This window comes from Ovis canadensis, chromosome 8 (assembly GCF_042477335.2).
Source record: "Ovis canadensis isolate MfBH-ARS-UI-01 breed Bighorn chromosome 8, ARS-UI_OviCan_v2, whole genome shotgun sequence".
Classification (NCBI taxonomy): Eukaryota; Metazoa; Chordata; class Mammalia; order Artiodactyla; family Bovidae; genus Ovis; species Ovis canadensis.
This window is the reverse complement of record NC_091252.1, coordinates 81,349,896-81,371,157: the sequence shown is the minus strand read 5'-3', so window position 1 is coordinate 81,371,157 and position 21,262 is coordinate 81,349,896. Positions and strand designations below refer to the sequence as shown.

The 21,262-nt window shown below is 38.9% G+C and overlaps 1 protein-coding gene across 2 annotated transcripts in view; it reads right to left on the bottom strand.

Moving 5' to 3' along the window:
* GRM1 (glutamate metabotropic receptor 1) overlaps positions 1 to 20,238 on the bottom strand; it is a 438,224-nt gene extending 417,986 nt beyond the window's left edge. For both annotated transcript variants that reach the window (XM_069598640.1, XM_069598642.1), the window contains exon 1: positions 19,539 to 20,238. In XM_069598640.1, the coding sequence (XP_069454741.1) occupies positions 19,539 to 20,238 (700 nt within the window). The remainder of the gene's footprint in view (positions 1 to 19,538) is intronic.
* Between the last annotated feature and the right edge of the window lie 1,024 nt (positions 20,239 to 21,262).

The following is a 21,262-nucleotide window of genomic DNA, read 5'->3' as shown; positions in this document are numbered from 1 at the left end:
AAAAATTAATTTTCTAATATGGGCTTCCCTGGTGGCTTAAATGGTAAAGAACCTGCCTGCAATGTGGGAGACCTGAGTTCAATCCCTAGGTTGGGAAGATTCCCTGGAGAAGGGAATGGCTGCCCACTCCAGTATTCTTCCCTGGAGAATTCCATGGACAGAGGAGCCTGGTGGGCTACAGTCCATGGGGTTGCAAAGAGTCGGACATGACTGAGCGACTAACACTTTCACGTTTTCATTGTACAACACAACTAGCTATATTTACATGAAATTTTACGGGTTCAAAAGCACTCCATATCAGTTCATATGAACCTCATGGTGGCCTGGAAGAAAGGCATTCCTGATCCTTTATAGATGAAACCACAGACTTAAAGTGGTGTGTTGATTCATCCAGAGTCACAGGGGTAGCCAGTGGAAGTGAGTGAAACCCTGGTCCTCCACTCAGTATACTACTGCATGTAGGCACTACAGGGAATATTGGTACTGAACACTATTATTCATAAAAGGGAAGAAAATGAGAAAAATATAACAACTTGAGGGTTTTAACTGACAGTAAACATAGTGATTTTTCCCTAATAATTAGAAAAGTGAAAAGTGGTGAAGATGGATATTAATTAAGAATTTACCCAAGAAACATACAATTAATTGGATATGTTTTTTGCTTTATTCCACTATTACAAGAAAGAAACAAACAAAAAGAAAACTTATTTATGAAGAACTTGGTAACAGTCAAATGCTTTCAAGGTTGTTGGTCCTTAGAAACAGAATAATTAGTCTACTGTCTTATTCCATTTACATTGATGGGGGGTGATGAAAACTGAAGTGAAACTGCAAGCTCTTAAATCATCAAACCTCTTTCAGGCAGAAAAGGGGACCCCACTTAATTTAATTAAACAAATATTTATAGAATGTCTTCTGTGTGTAAGGCACTGTTTTATTGATGGAGATTTGTCAGTGAAATCAACAAAACAAAGAACCCACACTCTAAAAATGTACCTTTCATCAAGGGATATAATCTATTGGGGCAGGGTATTCTAATAAGAGATTACTTACATTTAACCAGAAATTTGATTAACTTCAATGCTACATTCAGCAATTCTTCAAGCTAGTTAATGCATATTTAAAAAGCATTGATTGTAAGAAATGAATGAATATCTTTAGCATAATTTTCTATATATGTACCACATTTTAAAAGTTGTTTTCTTGCCCATTTCAGGAAAATAGAGTATTGCCTTGAGACATGTACAAATGATTCTGAAGGAAAGTAATTCATAAACCACCACAGTACATTGCCATATGATACATATTATCAGAAGGGGCTTCCAGAGGTTCTACCCCAATTGTGGTAAATGGACAAGCAGTATCAACATTACCTGAGAGCCTAGTAGAAATGCAGACTCTCAGGTATTGAATCAGAATCTGCAATTTATCACGTTTCCAGATGATTCATATACATGCTAATGTCTGAGAAGCACTCCTCTAATGCATTCCTCTGCATCTAGAATAGCCTAAAAATAATCTACTAAAAAGGAGAATATAAGCGCTTCAAAAATTAATCATCCACTCCATTTTTTTTAAGAAGTTGCTTCTGTCCAAGTAAAATTTTACTTTTTAAATGACAGATCAAGGATATTGCATACTAAGCACTTCTTTGGCTTGTACAAACATAGAAGGAAAAATGAAATTCGCCTTTTCATGGTTTCAAACCTAGCATATGTAATCAAAAACAAAAGGCAAGTCATGCCTCCCATATATTAATGCATAGGCCCTCCCTCTACACTGTGATTAAATGATCGTCTTTCCTAACAGGCCTAAGAGCCATAGAGTCTTTTTGATGTCTCATCCTACATCAAGCTTAGTTCCCCAGGCAACTATGGTCTGGTAGGCACATGATGAGAACACCAGGAAAAGTTAGGAAAGGAGTAAAAAGCAAGCTACCTATCCATATGTCACTGAACAGTCACTTTATAAACATATTTACCTTTTCCTAAGAATAACAGGAGGAAAGGCTGTTGCAAATTCACAGAGGCACAGCATCCCTACTCAGTGTTCATCATGGAAAAGAGAATGTTTCACCCACACATACACCCTGCCAAGACCAGGCATAATACCCCAGCACAGTCACAGAGCAGACCCCAGAACGCGCTGGAAAAAAAGGAAAAGACAGCAGTGGGCAGAGAATTCATGAGCCAGAGGAAGGCAGTTTTTACTAATCTGAAGGAGTATCATTCACCTCTGGTACATGATCAATGCTCAAAAATTCTTCTGTCACACTGAACACACAAGACACTTTTCTTCCATCTTTAGTATACTCAACTGTGAATGTAACATAACCACCCCACCTTCTACAGTTAAGAAAACCTCTCAGCCTCTATTACTATTTCCTAACATATGGTCACTTCAATAGGGATTTATATCTACATTAGAGTTCCTTTCATGTACATGTGTGTGCACGCTCGGTCGCTTCAGTCATGTCCAACTCTTTGTGACCCTAGACACTACAGCCTGCCAGGCTCCTCTGTCCATGGGATTCCCCAGGCAAGAATACTGGAGTGAGTTGCCATGCCCTCCTCCAGGGGATCTTCCTAACCCAGGGATTAAAAACATGTCTCCTGCGTCTCCTCTTTACCATTGAGCCACCAGGGAAGATTTTCATGTACATGTGTATGTATTAATACCCTCATTCCTCTTAAAATAGACTTGATGGCAAAACCAATATAATATTGTAAAGTAAAATAATAATAATAATAAATAAATGATAAATGGTTTAAAAAATAGATGAGGGGTTTTGAAATTATAAAAATTATAAAGTAGTGCTGCTGAAGTAAGGTGGATGATGCTAATATCTCCACATATAAACTAAACATTTTCTGTGCTTGAACATCAAATTTAGGTTTGAGCTTCCTGGTAGGCAACAAGAAACAGGGAAAATGTAATACCCTCATTACCATTTAAGATGAAACGTCAATTCTTGAAGGGAAAGAAGTTGTTTTATCATATTAACATCTAAAATGAATTGTTAACAGTGGGTTTTATATAAGGAGCATAGAACAACATAATAATATCTTCAACAGCAAAAACTGTGAAAATTAAAAAACATTATTTACATTTCCAATTGTTGTTCTGACCGTTAAGAAACAAACAGGGATAGTGTTAAAATGAAATTTAGAAAATGCAATTTTTTACAAAGAGTAAATGCAGTTAGGTATTTGGTATTCTGGAAACCTAATATATGCAAAGTGGTTGATAATCATCTCTTAGATGATATTTTTAACTTACAGTTCCTTCATCTGGCCTGTGACAGGAGCTGGGTAAAGTGTAATTCTAGGATATGATCTCTGGTAAGCACCTAGTATCCTATGTAATTAACTAGAGAAATATTCTGGTGTTTGGATATTGGGCCAGCAGGTGGCCAAGATAATGAACTGCTATGAAAACCGAGACTCCCTGCTTGTATCTAAGGTCTATACACTACTGGAAAGAATATCAGAACAGCATGGACTGACACTACTAGGAGTTCCCATTAACAGGTGGGTTCTCTAAAAATTTACTCTATTTGACCTATTCCTTATCCCCTTCTATCTGCCTCCCTGAATAATTGCGAAAACAAAGGTTACCCCTTCTTTGCTCTCCTTGCCCAAACTTAACAGTACCACCATCCAGAGGAAAGTCTTCTCCCATTCAAGTGTGGCCCAACCACAATTTCGTCTCGCTTCCTCAGCAACTTTGTTTCATCGATTATCGTCAAATTTTCCTTTTCTACCACTCTTTCTCATCATCCTTTAAAACTGCTTAAAACTTTCTCATCCTAGAAACTGTTTCACTCGGAAGTGCATTTCTGTCTAGGTACCATCCTGCTCTCACTTTCCCTTCTCAGTCTCTGGGAATAATGCTGTGCACCTGCCATCTCCATTTGCTCCTGGCCTCTGCTCTTCCACTGGGTTTAGAAATTAAGAGATTCTTGAAAGGCAGATACAGGGAAATGGAGGCTACTGGTATGGAGAATCATTTCTATAACCCTTCCTTCCTTGTCAGCTGTTCTCGTGAAACTTTCTCCTACCTTGCCTTCTGGGGTGTCTGACTCTTTCCTGGTTCTTCCTTTCTCCTTCTAGTTTTATGACTGTCCCTTCTCCATTCCCTTTCTGGATCCTCTTCCTAATTTTACCCTTTCCTAAAGTTCTGCCCTTAGCTCTCTTCTCTTTTCACTCTATATCCTCTCTGTTGGCAATTTCATCTACTTCTGTGGTATTAGCCACAGCAATTTGATGACAAATCTCAAATCTACTTCCCTTTTCAGATATTTGGCCTATGAGATCTCTCAACTTTATTGTCCCATAGTTGCCTCATTGGAGAAGGAAATGGCAACCCACTACAGTATTCTTGCCTGGAGAATCCCAGGGATGGGGGAGCCTGGTGGGCTGCCGTCTATGGGGTCGCACAGAGTCAGACACAACTGAAGTGACTTAGCAGCAGCAGTTACCTCATACTGAACCCATCCAAAACTTGTGTTTTCCTAATCTGTGCTTCCTCTTTTCTTCCCTATTTAGTTGTAGAAAATGGAAACCTGAGAGTCATTCTAGACATCCTCCTTAACACTCATAGCCCATCAGTCACTAAATCCTAATCTCCCTAAAGCTAAAAAGCTAGTCACACTTCTGCCTGTTACCTCTCTAATTCATGTCTGCTCCTATGGTTTTACCAAATGGTAATCATTATATGGTGAGCTTCCTGACAGACGGATTATCTATAGTTCATCTGTCTCTGGGCATCAGTGACTATAGCAGAGGGCCTGATCCAAAGATACTCACTAACATTTACTTAATTAAGAGAGAGATTTGAAAATGTCTTTTTTTAACCTACAGAATAATATCTATTGACCAAAAAGTGAAATAGTATTATATACATATTTATCCAGTAAGAAGTAATATTATTTATCATAATTTGTTTTCACTGTCTTGATATCCTCAAATCACTTGTTAAACGCTACTGTAAGCAGTTTCTTCTCTTGAACATACTGTTGGCAATTTGTCTACTGATCGTTTTGTTCTTCCCTTCATAATGTACAAATTATATAATGTGTTAGAGCACCAAAGAGAACAGAGGAAACTGCTTCATTGTATCCAGCAACAATTATAGAATTTCTATAGAATAATCAAATAGGCAAAGGACTTTCACTTAGAACCACATGCTGTGGATGCAACTGTTTTGAAGGAAAGAATGAAAAACTGAATGTGCTGCTCAAAGTTAGCAAATTACCAAATTATACCCGCTTCTCTCTTTATTTGCACATGCTTACCTCAATACATTCCTGTATTTACCTCATGCAGGATCTCCTGGACTAAGGACGTCTTATTTAAGGTTTGAATGGCCTTATGAGAACAAGATCTGACATATACAGCATATCCAATCTATACACAGCCCTGTCTCGTTTCATTTGTGCAGTAAACCTAACGGATTGTTTGTGGACATTTTTACACTGATGGCTCTCTAAATGTGACTAATTCCAAGAAATCTTTGTGTCAGTTCTACCTCTGACCCCTGAAATCTACCCATACTCATCCTTTTTTAAATTTCATCCTTCTTCACTCTTCAGCATCCCTGGTTACTTGCTATAGAGATGGCACTGAAGAGCTGTCTGAGCAAATGCGGTCTCCCACTCTTGACCACAGCCCTCAGAGGGATTGAATATTTCCTTCTTTCTTAAAAAAAAAAAAAAAAAGTCCTCCTTCCTGGTCTTTATTTTTTGCATTGAAAGGGCTGAGAGGGAAAATGGCACATTTATAATCCCCTCAGCCAGAGTTTCTTGTGCAGTAGACACTTTAAGCTGGAAGTTCATTTTCTCTGAAAAAGGAGCTCTTTTACAAGCTGGTAACAATTCCATTCACCATTGCAACGAAAAGAATAAAATACTTAGGAATATATCTTCCTAAAGAAACTAAAGACCTATATATAGAAAACTATAAAACACTGATGAAAGAAATCAAAGAGGACACTAATATGGAGAAATATACCATGTTCATGGATTGGAAGAATCAATATAGTGAAAATGAGTATACTACCCAAAGCAATTTACAAATTCAATGCAATCCCTATCAAGCTACCAGCCACATTTTTCACAGAACTAGAACAAATAATTTCAAGATTTGTATGGAAATACAAAAAACCTCGAATAGCCAAAGCAATCTTGAGAAAGAAGAATGGAACTGGAGGAATCAACTTGCCTGACTTCAGGCTCTACTACAAAGCCACAGTCATCAAGACAGTATGGTACTGGCACAAAGACAGACATATAGATCAGTGGAACAAAATAGAAAGCCCAGAGATAAATCCACACACATATGGACACCTTATCTTTGACAAAGGAGGCAAGAATATACAATGGAGTAAAGACAATCTCTTTAACAAGTGGTGCTGGGAAAACTGGTCAACCACTTGTAAAAGAATGAAACTAGATCACTTTCTAACACCGCACACAAAAATAAACTCAAAATGGATTAAAGATCTAAATGTAAGATCAGAAACTATAAAACTCCTAGAGGAGAACATAGGCAAAACACTCTCAGACATAAATCACAGCAGGATCCTCTATGATCCACCTCCCAGAATACTGGAAATAAAAGCAAAAATAAACAAATGGGATCTAATTAAAATTAAAAGCTTCTGCACAACAAAGGAAAATATAAGCAAGGTGAAAAGACAGCCTTCTGAATGGGAGAAAATAATAGCAAATGAAGCAACTGACAAACAACTAATCTCAAAAATATACAAGCAACTTATGCAGCTCAATTCCAGAAAAATAAACGACCCAATCAAAAAATGGGCCAAAGAACTAAATAGACATTTCTCCAAAGAAGACATACGGATGGCTAACAAACACATGAAAAGATGCTCAACATCACTCATTATTAGAGAAATGCAAATCAAAACCACAATGAAGTACCACTTCACACCAGTCAGAATGGCTGCGATCCAAAAATCTGCAAGCAATAAATGCTGGAGAGGGTGTGGAGAAAAGGGAACCCTCCTACACTGTTGGTGGGAATGCAAACTAGTACAGCCACTATGGAGAACAGTGTGGAGATTCCTTAAAAAATTGCAAATAGAACTACCTTATGACCCAGCAATCCCACTTCTGGGCATACACACCGAGGAAACCAGAATTGAAAGAGACACATGTACCCCAATGTTCATCGCAGCACTGTTTATAATAGCCAGGACATGGAAACAACCTAGATGTCCATCAGCAGATGAATGGATAAGAAAGCTGTGGTACATATACACAATGGAGTATTACTCAGCCGTTAAAAAGAATTCATTTGAATCAGTTCTGTTGAGATGGATGAAACTGGAGCCGATTATACAGAGTGAAGTAAGCCAGAAAGAAAAACACCAATACAGTATACTAACACATATATATGGAATTTAGGAAGATGGCAATGACGACCCTGTATGCAAGACAGGGAAAGAGACACAGATGTGTATAACGGACTTTTGGACTCAGAGGGAGAGGGAGAGGGTGGGATGATTTGGGAGAATGCCATTCTAACATGTATACTATCATGTGAATTGAATCACCAGTCTATGTCTGACGCAGGATGCAGCATGCTTGGGGCTGGTGCATGGGGATGACCCAGAAAGATGTTATGGGGAGGGAGGTGGGAGGGGGGTTCATGTTTGGGAATGCATGTAAGAATTAAAGATTTTAAAATTTAAAAAAAAATAAATAAATACAAGCTGGTAACAAGCACAAATATAGAAATAGAGTTGCTCAGATCTAGAGAAGAAATCAGATCAAATAAAATAGTTTGATGCAGATTTTCCAGGGGAATGTGGAGAGCAGGTAAGCTGGAAACAAGAGGAGTTAAGGAGGCTTGTATTGTTCAAAGGCTTTTTGGCATTTAAGAGTTTAGAGCCAGAAGAGTCCTTGGTGAGCTAGAAGAGTCCAAGGTGCCAGGCTGGACAGAGTAAGTGGGCTGCTGAAGTGAAGGTGAAGGACACAGAGTTGAGATCAACAATCTATGAGGCTAAGTATCAATGGATCACACATGCGAATGCTGGGATCACCTAGGAGTATTGAAAAGAAGACTCTCAGCAGTGAGAATGAGTTTCCAGTGACAGAAGAGTCTCTTGGAAACTGCTAATTGACTGCAGTAAAGTTGGGAAGAACATAGCTGGATTGGCTGATATAAACCTCAACAAAAGAGGGGAATGCATGAGGGTGGCTCATGTGATTTAAAAATTAAAAATCAATCAATCTTTGGCTTACAAAAGTATCTCACATGAAGCTGAATTAATCCTAGCTTTGTTACTAATGAATCCTATGGTCTTAGGAAGGTCATTTGGGGCTTTTGTTTTCTCATTTGCAGCATGAGAAAGGTTCCCAAAACCTATAGCACAAACTGAATATTTATCTTAACCATAAACTGCATTTTTATCTTTTGCTACTAAGTTTTAGGATCAAAAATCTTCACCTTATTAACTGATTTCATGTATTTATTCAATTTTCTTCAGCTAAGAGAGGCTAACTGATTGCAGTTTAAGAAAAACAGATGAAGCCTCATTATACACACCATCTCCTTGTTCTCTGAAACACTGCTGTGAGGCAAATGACATGGTAGTGATTATCATTCCCATTTTATACATAAAACTGAGATGAATGTATACTATTTTCATGGTCTTTTATCCATTTATTTTCTAAGTGTTTAAATGTACTTTCTGGAACTCATAAGCCTTTAACCACCTATATATTTCTGTTTCTTCCACAGACTATGGGACCCTTAGGGACAGTAGTAACAATAATGAAATAGTCATAAAAATAACTATTATTATTTTAATTTATATGTTCCAAGCACCAAGACCAATGTCTGACAAGTAATAGACAAACGAATTTATCAATGAATAAAAGGTCATATGTTCATTAGAAAGCAAATAGAGTTGCTTGGCAAGCAAAACAATGCTCCCCCAAATTGTCTTGCATTTCAACTGCCAATTAAGACTTATATCTGAATCATTTAGATAACTGCCTTGAATCTTCAATTTGTTGGCCATGAAGTAATTAAAATAGATGATCCTAAATTGATAAATGAGAATATCTGATCACCAAGTTTCTGCTTGCACCAGTATCCTTCATAAAAACATTACTGCCATATTTGAACCACAACGTCTTAAGTTTAAGAAAGTAAATCTTCCCATGAGACTGAAGAAAATTAAAATTATAATTTTTCATGAAAATTGTCTTTTAAAACGTTGTAGACATTTATAGAAGGCAATTAAGCATGAAAAATAAATAGAACTTGCACACATAAAATACATAAATATTTCCAATAAGTTTAAAATCTAATGATAGCCCTTTAATGGATAAGACAGCTACATCATTTTGACAAGACTTTATGTCTCAGCCTGACTCTAATTTTCAACTACAGCTTCTCTGAAAACTGACAACCCTCTCCTACCGAGATGTTGCTTCCAATCTAATATCAAAACTGCATGCACTATGAGTTGGTTTTTTCAATGGTTGTAGGTGCTTACAAAACTATTGTCTCCTTGGTTATGCTTTCCCTAGCCCGCTGTGGTCCTACATGGCATGATGAAAATATGGTTTCTGACAAATCTGTTTATGATGACGCCGCTCTAGCCACTGCCCAGAAAGTTATTAAAAGTCCATAGAAATTGCCATTGTATATTAGCTCCATAGATCACTATGAGAAAAAATTCTAGTGCTTGAAGAGGACTGGCAACTGCCAAGCCACATGATAGAAACACAAAATAGAAGTCTCTATCACCATCTACCCCATGCCTGCCAGCTACTTATAAAATTTGTTCCAAAGCAAACAGACTCACAGGGTGATAGATGGTTTGGCAGAAAAATCAAGAAGAGTTCAAGCTTTCTCAAGATAATAAAAATGCCTCCTTTTTTCATCTTTGGATTTCACCTCAATCCTTTGTACACTGTGCCTGTTAACTAAACACTGATGAAATAACTTAGAAAATGGTTTAATAAGTCTATTCAATATAGAGAAAATCACAAAGACAGGAACTCAAAATATGGCAACGTAGGGCCATTTTCGGGAGCAACCCCACGTCCAAGGTAAGAGAAAACCAAGTAAGATGGTAAGTGTTGGGAGAGGGCATCAGACGGCAGACACACTGAAACCATAATCACAGAAAAATAGTCAATCTAATCACATGGACCACAGCCTGGTCTAACTCAATGAAACTAAGCCATGCCCTGTAGGGCCACCCAAGATAGGCAGGTCATGGTGGAGAGGTCTGACAGAATGTGGTCCACTGGAGAAAGGAATGGCAAACCACTTCAGTATTCTTGCCTTGAGAACCCAATGAACAGTATGAAAAGGCAAAATGATAGGATACTGAAAGAGGAACTCCCCAGGTTGGTAGGTACCCAATATGCCATTGGAGATCAATGGATAAATAACTTCAGAAAGAATGAAGGGATGAAGCCAAAGCAAAACCAATACACAGTTGTGGATGTGACTGGTGATAGAAGCAAGGTCCAATGTTGTAAAGAGCAATATTGCATAGGAATTTGGAATGTTAGGTCCACGAATCAAGGCAAATTGGAAGTGGTCAAACAGGAGATGGGAAGAGTGAATGTCAACATTCTAGGAATCAGTGAACTAAAATGGACTGGAATGGGTGAATTTAACTCAGATGACCATTATGTCTACTACTGCGGGCAGGAATCCCTCAGAAGAAATGGAGTAGCCATCATGGTCAACAAAAGAGTCTGAAATTCAGTACTTGGATGCAATCTCAAAAACGACAGAATGATCTCTGTTTGTTTCCAAGGCAAACCATCTAATATCACAGTAATCCAAGCCTATGCTCCAACCAGCCAACGCTGAAGAAGCAGAAGTTGAATGAGTCTATGAAGATCTACAAGACCTTTTAGAACTAACACCCAAAAAAGGTGTCCTTTTCATTATAGGGGGCTGGAATGCAAAAGTAGGAAGTCAAGAAACACCTGGAGTAACGGGCAAATTTGGCCTTGGAATATGGAATGCAGCAGGGCAAAGGTTAATAGTGTTTTGCCAAGAGAATGCACTGGTCATAGCAAACACCCTCTTCCAACAACACAAGAGAAGACTCTACACATGGACATCACCAGATGGTCAACACCAAAATCAGATTGATTATATTCTTTGCAGCCAAAGATGGAGAAGCTCTACACAGTCAGCAAAAACAAGACTGGGGGCTGACTGTGGCTCAGATCATGAACTCCTTATTGCCAAATTCAGACTGAAATTGAAGAAAGTGGGGAAAGCCGCAAGACCATTCAGGTATGACCTAAATCAAATCCCTTATGATTATACAGTGGAAGTGAGAAATAGATTTAAGGGACTAGATCTGATAGATAGAGTGCCTGATGAACTATGGACGGAGGTTTGTGACATCGTACAGGAGACAGGGATCAAGATCATTCCCATGGAAAAGAAATGCAAAAAAGCAAAATGGCTGTCTGGGGAGGCCTTACAAATAGCTGTGAAAAGAAGAGAAGTGAAAAGCAAAGGAGAAAAGGAAAGATATAAGCATCTGAATGCAGAGTTCCAAAGAATAGCAAGGAGAGATCAGAAAGCCTTCCTCAGCAATCAATGCAAAGAAATAGAGGAAAAGAACATAATGAGAAAGACTAGAGATCTCTTCAAGAAAATTAGAGCTACCAAGGGAACATTTCATGCAAAGATGGGCTCGATAAAGGACAGAAATGGTATGGACCTAACAGAAGCAGAAGATATTAAGAAGAGGTGGCAAGAATACACAGAAGAACTGTACAAAGAGATCTTCATGACCAAGATAATCACGATGGTGTGATCACTCTCCTAGAGCCAGACATCCTGGAATATGAAGTCAAGTGGGCCTTAGAAAGCATCACTACAAACAAAGTTAGTGGAGGTGATGGAATCCCAGTTGAAATATTTCAAATCCTGAAAGATGATGCTGTGAAAGCGCTGCACTCAATATGCCAGCAAATTTGGAAAACTCGGCAGTGGCCACGGGACTGGAAAAGGTCAGTTTTCATTCCAATCCCAAAGAAAGGCAATGCCAAACAATGATCAAACTACTGCACAATTTCACTCACCTCACACGCTAGGAAAGTAACGCTCAAAATTCTCCAAGCCAGACTTCAGCGATACGCGAACCGTGAACTTCCAGATGTTCCAGTTGGTTTTAGAAAAGGCAGAGGAACCAGAGATCAAATTGTCAACATTCGCTGGATCATCGAAAAAGCAAGAGTTCCTGAAAAACATCTATTTCTGCTTTATTAACTATGCCAAAGCCTTTGACTGTGTGGATCACAATAAACTGTGGAAAATTCTGAAAGAGATGGGAATACCAGACCACCTGACCTGCCTCTTGAGAAATCTGTATGCAGGTCAGGAAGCAACAGTTAGAACTGGACATGGACAACAGACTGATTCCAAATAGGAAAAGGAGTACGTCAAGGCTGTATATTGTCACCCTGCTTATTTAACTTCTGTGCAGAGTACATCATGAGAAACCCTGGGCTGGAAGAAGCACAAGCTGGAATCGATTGCCGGGAGAAATCTCAATAACCTCAGATATGCAGATGACACCACCCTTATGGCAGAAAGTGAAGAGGAGCTAAAAAGCCTCTTGATGAAAATGAAAGAGGAGAGTGAAAAAGTTGGCTTAAAGCTCAACATTCAGAAAACGAAGATCATGGCATCTGGCCCCATCACATCATGGGAAATAGATGGGGAAACAGTGGAAACAGTGTCAGACTTTCTTTTTTTGTGTGCTCTAAAATCACTGCAGATGGTGACTGCAGCCATGAAATTAAAAGACGTTTACTCCTTGGAAGGAAAGTTATGACCAACCTAGATAGTGTATTCAAAAACAGAGGTGTTACTTTGACAACAAAGGTCCATCTAGTCAAAGCTATGGTTTTTCCAGTGGTCATGTATGGATGTGAGAGTTGGACTGTGAAGAAAGCTGAGGGACGAAAAATTGATGCTTTTGAACTGTGGTGTTGGAGAAGACTCTTGAGAGTCCCTTGGACTGCAAGGAGATCCAACCAGTCCATTCCGAAGGAGATCAGTCCTGGGTGTTCTTTGGAAGGAATGATGCTAAAGCTGAAACTCCAGTACTTTGGTCACCTCATGTGAAGAGCTGACTCATTGGAAAAGATTCTGATGCTGGGAGGGATTGGGGACAGGAGGAGAAGGGACAACAGAGGGTGAGATGGCTAGATGACATCACCGACTCGATGGACGTGAGTTTGAGTGAACTCCAGGAGTTGGTGATGGACAGGGAGGCCTGGTGTGCTGCGATTCATGGGGTCGCAAAGAGTTGGACATGACTGAGCGACTGAACTGAACTAAGGGCCATTTTCTATAAGAATGTGGCTTTTATGTTTTCCAAAAGGCTTTAATATTATCACTGTACCCCAACACATGTAACAGTTGGGATTCAGAATGATTACTTCAGTAACTCAAGAATAGTTGCTATTAAACCCTGCATGCTCTTTAAAAGATGTGAGGGAGTTATATAACACAATTTTCAAAGACCACCTTGTAACAGGTTTAAAACATAAAAGGTTGGAGTTTAAAGAAATCAGCTCTCAAGTACTCAAGTTAGTCAGTCAGGTAACCAAGGCTCTGGGTACACAAGGTTTACTTGGACGTGAACACTTTATTAAAATCACAAATAGGGTAATTTATGTGTGTCCCTGACTTTTCTTTTGTCCAGATACCCACTCTCACTAGTAATGTATGTTTTCTTAGCCAAAGTTCACATCAAGCTAAACTCTTAAAATCTAAATCCATGTCTTTAAACATAAAGAATCATGGTTTTGAAACCTACTTATTACAGGCCTATTGTTGTTGTTTTTGTTGAGTCGTTCAGTCGCGTCCAGCTCTTTTGCAACTCTACAGACTATAGTCTGTCAGGCTCCTCTGTCCATGGGCTTTCGCAGCAAGTATACTGCAGTGGGTTGCCATTTCCTTCTTCAGGGGATCTTTCCAACCCAGGGATTGAAGCCGCGTCTCCTGAGTTGGCAGGTGGATTCTTTACCACTGAGCCATCCGGAAAGCCTCTTAATTACACCAAAATTCTCCTGGTCCTTCAGAATTGCAAAACCGAAGATATCTTTGACTCTTTGTCTCTAACTCTTTGGTACATCAAATCCTCCTAAAAAGTATTCCTTTGAAGTATTTTTATTCTTCCCAATTATTTTTAACAGCCTAGTATCTAGAATTCTACAAACGTAACCTTTCATGGCTAGTTTTCTTCCACGTCCAATGCATCATCCCTACAGATTTCAGAAAGAATTCACTTTCTTTAAACTACCTTTGAATTTTACCAAACTGTTTTGGTATGCTTTGATATTTCTTTCTTTAAATGAAAACTCTTTGTCTCAGGCTTCAAGATTCTCCATTATTTGTCCTTCATATTGATAAAGACTCATGGAATCACAGAATAAAAGGACCCACATTTGAGTTGCTACCTTTATTATTAATTACTTCCTGGCCCACAATCTCCACTCCAGCCAAGCAGACCTGCTTATTTTATTTATCCCCAGTGGGGACATTCTTCCACTGCTTTTATCTTTTACAAATGCCATATTAAAAAGCTAATCGAAAATCCCTTTTCTCCAGCTTCTTTTCTAGCCAGTTCCACTTACCAGTATCTTCTCTCAGTGTTCCCTAAACACGTATAAACTCATGTTTCTAAATGTCTATACTAATACTTTTCTTTTACTCATTTCACATGTGCTCAGACCATAATCCCTTTCTAGAGTATAAAGAACTCAGTAACTGAAATCAAGTATTCAAATTTCTTATAAACAGTCTTTGGTATAGTAAATTTTTTATTCAAATTGTAAATGTGCTGTGATGATTTTCCTACTTTTAAGCCATTTATTTATCTTATAAAGTGGTATAGCATGTAATGAAAAAACTTACTGTGAAAGGAATTCATAACAGACTGAGTGAGCACCAGAGCAGTACTTTGCTGGTGAAGCGCTATGGGGATTTACATTTAACTCTCTTTTACTCAGTTTTAACATATATAGTCAAATCATGAGAACACAAAGCTGGGATGCTAAGATGAATTAAATTTTAAAAAAATTGCAAGACTTATTGATAAGGCAGATTTAAGCTAAAATTTTTACATTTAAAGGAAACAAAAAGTCTTACTCTTAGAATAATAATAATGATATTAAAAATTATTCAAACAGAAAAGAAAGAAGATGTGGCCTAGAAGCAGCACGTATTTTTTTAAATGGCTTTTGGATTATAACTTATCTAAGAACTACTTGAGTTATCTATGTTAGTAATGGGACTAAAATTTAAATGTATAGGTAAAGGAACTGGTGAGCTATGGCATAAAAGAGAGAGAGTTCATTAACACCAGCTATGTCGTGGAAGAGAAGTTTGAATTGTTTGGGTAATTCCCAGTAGTTGACAGAAATTTCAGGCGATAACGTCACTAAATAGAAAAATTGACTAATGGGTGAAACTCTGCCTATGAATTTAAGTCCTATATTCTTCAACCCTCATTAGAAATCCCAATCACAACTAGGAAACTTAGAGCATATGGGAACCACTTTTTGGCAAAGATGTAATAATGGTGTTTTAAGACTCTTTAGTTTGGCAGCCTAAATAACTTTTTAAGATGTATTTCTTATTTTGTGATAAAATAGAACATTTATTAAGCTGACTTAACAGTGAAGCAGGTTGGAATCAAGAAAAGAAAGGTATAAAGAAAGTTGCTGGTGTATAGATAGGAAATAAGATATTTAGTAAAAATAAAATTCTTGTAGGTCAGTGCATTAGCTAAAGTAACAATTAACTGATGTTCTTACGATTTATGAGGACTTTTTTCCTCTGATGCCAATAGAATTTTAGAATGTCTTATATCAAATAGAGAAAAGCTTCTAAAAAGATCAGATTTTGAAAAGAAGCCAAAAAAAAGGCACATCTTATATTAAGTGTAAGCAAATGTCCAAAAAAAGTGCACCACAGTAAAAACATAACTGTAAACAAAAGGGCACAGCAGCATCACTAAATCGCTTACCGTATCAATACTCCCCTGACACTATGAGACAAATATTAGGAGAAATGAAATATATTCAATCCAAAAAAATAACTTTCTGAAGCTAATATTCTTCATTAGAATACTCTTTATTGGACTCAAAGAGTATTCTTTACTGGACTCATACAAAGCTTTGAATTTAATCCACTAGGATAATTTTTAAGTATTGTTTTCTAAAATTTTCTGAAGTGATAAATTTGGTTTGGGGTGGGGAATCTGTATTTTATCAGAAGGACAGGATACAATGTCCTTGGCCGAGATATTCTTCACAGAAGTAGGCTATTTTTGTACTCTATGATTAGCATATTTAAAGACACACATTCCAGGTGAGCAGCTTACTCCAAAGTACACTCCATTTTTCTTTGTGGACAAGGCTCTATTGCTTCAGTGCCCTCCTTTGATCCTATTTCAATATGCCTCTCAGGAGCTAATCCTGAAAAGATTTCTGGAGAGCCCATTGCAGGTAACTTCATATGAACTTATCCTCTTTTTAAGTCAGCTAAACTGACAGTTGTCATGAATAGAGGACAAGTGTGGCACAAATGACATGGTAGAAGCTTGAAAGTATGTAAAAGAATGTAATGGCTGAACTCTACCTAAATAAAACAAAAACAAAAGCAGAAAACACCTCCAAGCTTAACTAGTATATAAAGTAAAATAACGGAGGGATATAAAACTTCGGAAAGAATAGGATGCTTCATGTAAGGTTTTAAAGTCAATCAATAGTAACCATACATATGAAAGTAAACTGATCTAGTCATCTAATACTTTTGATGTTAACTATACTAGGCTAACTTCTAATAAAAGAAACTGTGATGATAAATTGACTAGAGAATGGCTCATTTAGAAAGGAGAGGTGAAGGTCACTGGAGGTCCCAGAATTTCTAAACTCCAAATTGCTAATATCCAGACAAACTAGCTTTCCTCTTGAATAGTGCCCAGATGGCAAAGACAGCACAGATATGTGGTCTTAGCTGCTTTTGACAGGGAACTGTCACCAAGAGGTGACCCCATCAGTCTGAAGACAGGAAAATTACTAAATGATGCAAGAAAGTGCCTTCAGGCCAGTACACTGTGGGTCCCTGAGAAGCAGGAGGGCAGAGCCTCAAAAAAAAAATAAATTTTCAGTCGGAGCTTATAAAGGACGCTGTTATATTTCTTCACAGATAGAACAAAATAAAAGCAATTTAGCTTCCACAGATATTATATGTAATAAGAGAGGAAATAAATTCCCTTTGAGAAGAAATAAAATATCATATATTAAAGGCCAGGTGAATGCCATCATTTCTTGCTAATAAAATATACACCAAAGTTAGCTCTGATGCTGTTCTTTGAACACAAACCAGTCTCGAATCAATTATTCTAACGCTATGGGGATATTAGCCCTACCACACAACACAAATCAGAGGGCAGAGAGGAAACAAAGTGATCCAAACTAACACGAGGCTGGAATTTTAATATCAGCCTTTCCTCAACAAAATTGGCAAACACAAGTCCAATTAATTTTCCAAGAAGATAACTCTAGCTGTCAGAAAACAACCCACTATAAACAATTATTTTAGCAAAATGATGCAACTGGAAAACATATTGAAGAGTGGAAGGGGGGTCTTTTCTCCACTCCTGTCTACCCCCAAACAAAATGACATAATAAAATACAGAAAATAAAACTACCCTGTAAAAATGATAAAATATTACATCTTCCTGAAGAAGGAATTTACACTTCTAATATCTATAATCAATTATCTAGCTCACTTGAGGAAGAGCTGTTAAATAATTAAATAAATCACATTCAATCTACATGTTGCCCATTCCCTGTTAGATCTCTCTAATGCTGATAATTAACACATTTTGAACTTGTACTTTAAAGATGTTCCATCTAAGCACTGGAGGAAACAATATTAAACAACAAAATGCAGTAAACTAACATTAAGCAAAAAATGTAATGAGTTCACATCTGAATTTAACTCTGTGTCTCAAAAGAGTAATATAAGATTTTGCTGAAAAAGAGATACACAAGTTCACTAAGAAAAATCCAGATTCAGAAATAGGAGTCACTTATGAGAAGTCATAATATTGCAACAGGAACACTTTTTCCCCAAAATTAAAATCTTAAATTATAATGTATAATTCTACATAATTTTTATTTTTCTTAAAAACTCTGCTCCCTTTAAAGTATCAGTTTTCATTAACATAACCATATCACCACTTCAGTAAGAATGTTTCTAAATTTCTATATCAGACTTCACACCAGTGATTGAATATTGTGTACCTTGTTAAGAGAACATGAAGTCATACCTATGGCCTTTATATTAATAATCTGAAATTAAGAACTATGAATGCAGCAATAACCTCAAGATTCTCTTCCATATGCCAGCATATACACATGAGTTGTCCTGGACATTGATTTGTAACCTGGGTCTCAATTTCTCTATAAACCAGGGGGAGTTAAAAGTAAATGACTCAAAAATCAGTATAGGGTAAGATGAGAAGAGTAAATAAAAGTTACATATAAGAAATTATTTAAGAATTCATGTCTGTAAGATTGTATACATCAAAGCTTTTGGCCTCAGGTAAAATATATTTCACTTTTAAAAGCTATTTTAAACCTGATATTTACTATCATTTTGTTAGTAATTTATAATTTGTCTAACTTTAAATTCTAACAAGCAAAGTCATTGTGTTAGGAGGAAAAAAAAAAAAAAACTAGAAACCAAAATTCAAATCCAAGAGGTCATCAGTGCTATTGCTCATAAAACAAGACAATCCTTAGGGGGAGTGAAGACATATGGACCATTGTAAGTAGGAAAAAATTTCCCATTAAGTAGGAAAAAATAATATACTTTTTAAATTATTCATTTTTCCTTTGTACCTATAAGGCACCCTAGAATTTAAAATATGTATCCAGTATATTGAGGAAGATGACTTCATTAATCCAACATTAATTACCTTAACACAGGTAACTTTTAAATGTGTAAGAAGGGGGGGCACACCAGGACCAAGAAGCACCTTCAGCTGCTTAAGGCAAGATAAAGTTTTCAAGTCCAATTTAAGGCAACAGCAGTTTGTTTTCTGTTTTTCTAATCTCTCACATTGGATTAGTCCATTTCCATTAAGCATGGAAAACCACAGCAGTCATTTGAGGGTAGTATAAAGGGGCAAATAAACTCTGAATACAAGGAAAAGCAAATACGTAAATCCAGAAACTACAATTTGGCACTATTCATGGAGAGTTTGGTGTCTTTTTGCTTCCTGCTACCCCCAGAAACACCAGGGGACAGTTTTCCTGCACTATTATTATAGGAGACTGAGAACTAGGCAATGCTTGGGTGGACATGTACTGAAAAGGGTAGAGTCTGTCCTAGGAGACTAGAAATAAACAGAAATAACACTATGAACCCAAGCTCACATCTGTGCAATTCCTGGTTTTCTTGGTACTTTTCTTCCCCAAATGCAATGCCTACCTTCCGTGTGGACTGCGGAGACATAGGTCCAATTGTACCGCTTGACTATGTCAAGCATCGCCCTTGCCTGCAAAGTGTCAGAAGGGACCACCCTCAGGAAGTATTTGTACAGAGTTTTGTCACTCAGATCGATGCTGGTGGCAGAGTACGCGATCTGGGGGATGTCAAAGAGCTGCAGCAGGTTCTGTACTTGAATGGCGACGGAGCTGGAGCCGGGGCCGATCACGCCCGCAATGGGCTTCTTAGTCCTGCCTGGGGGGAGGGTCTGACCGTCCGGCAGGCAGCGGTTGAGCCCGTCCCTGTCATCTCGAATAGAAATCAGAGAGTCCCTGATGAACTCAATGCTCTGCTCCAGAGCCACGGAGGAGTGCCAGCAGGAATCCCGGATCTCACTGCCCAGAGTGATGTTGGGCAGGAGGACCGGGTCCGCGTTGATCTTATCCAAAGTGTGGAACATGGCCTCCACCCTTTGGATGCCGTACTGCTCCCTAATCTCCCCACACTTCCTCTCTGGCACCTTCTCGGCCGGAGGCTGGTGATGGACTGAGAAGAGGGCCCCGATGATGACATCTCCGTCCATTCTGGCCACGGAGCGCTGAGATGAGGCTCCCGCCAGCAACACTTTCCTGCAGGGACCTCTGGGGAGTAGGGTCATCTCCAAAAAGATAGTTGGGAAGAAAACCAAGAGGAACCGGACCATTGTGCTGAAGATGCCGTCCAGCCCGCCAGCCGCGTGCCCACGCTGGTCCAGCCAGCCGGCTCTGCGCGCTCACAGCGTGGACCCGACGCCTGCCTCTCGCCGCTCGGTCCAGTCTGCCAATACCAATCGTCCGAAGACTTCGGCGTCTGCACCCCCTCCTCCTTCCCCTCCGCCTCCTCCTCCTGGTCCTCCACGACCACCTTTACGCCTTAGCGGCGTCTCTAGAGGAATTCGAGTCCCCTTTCTTCACTGGTGCATCAGGGTAAACTGACCGAGGGTGCGATGGGAGTCGTGGTGGCTGTGGTGAGCTGGACGCTGCAGACAAAAGACGAAGAAAATCAAAGCTCCCTTATCACAGGACCTGTGTCAAAGCTCTACGGTTATTAACTGCCCGGCCCATTCCATGATAGGGGCTGGAAGGACATCATAATATCAGCTGGAGGGACAGCTTGAGAGACAGCTCTGGTCAAGGAGGAAGGTGGTGGTTCTGCCCCCAGTGTTCTCCTCCGTCGCGCGTCCTGGGAGGCTCAGAGCCCCGCCGACCCGCCCTCTCCTGCACCTTCAGCTCTCTTCCAGGTCCCCAAACACCCTCACGCTTACAGACTCCAGGGGGAGGAGGGAAGCGGGAGAAGGAGCTAGGGCTTCCGACCTTAGAGAACTTTCCAGGTTTGAAAAGATCAACTTTTTTTCCCCAGAAGAAATTTGGAAACTCTTTCATTATGAAGGTGGAAGCGCTACTTCCAAATAAACTCGAACCAGGAATCCACCTTTTACTTTAACTTTGAGGGGCTGAAGATACCCTAACATACTACCCAAATAGTAAATATAAATTTGCCAGTTTGAGGAAATCCATATTAGTTACTAAGGCAACGCCTGGTAAAGTCTCCACATGTCGGATTTTGGTACATCGCCTCCATCCCCCAGAAGTCATCTTACTGTGGACTTTGGGGGAGGGGGAGAAGGGTACAGGTCGGGTAACTAGTTTCCTGCGACCCATGAGGGAGAGAGGGAGGGAATGGAGGGG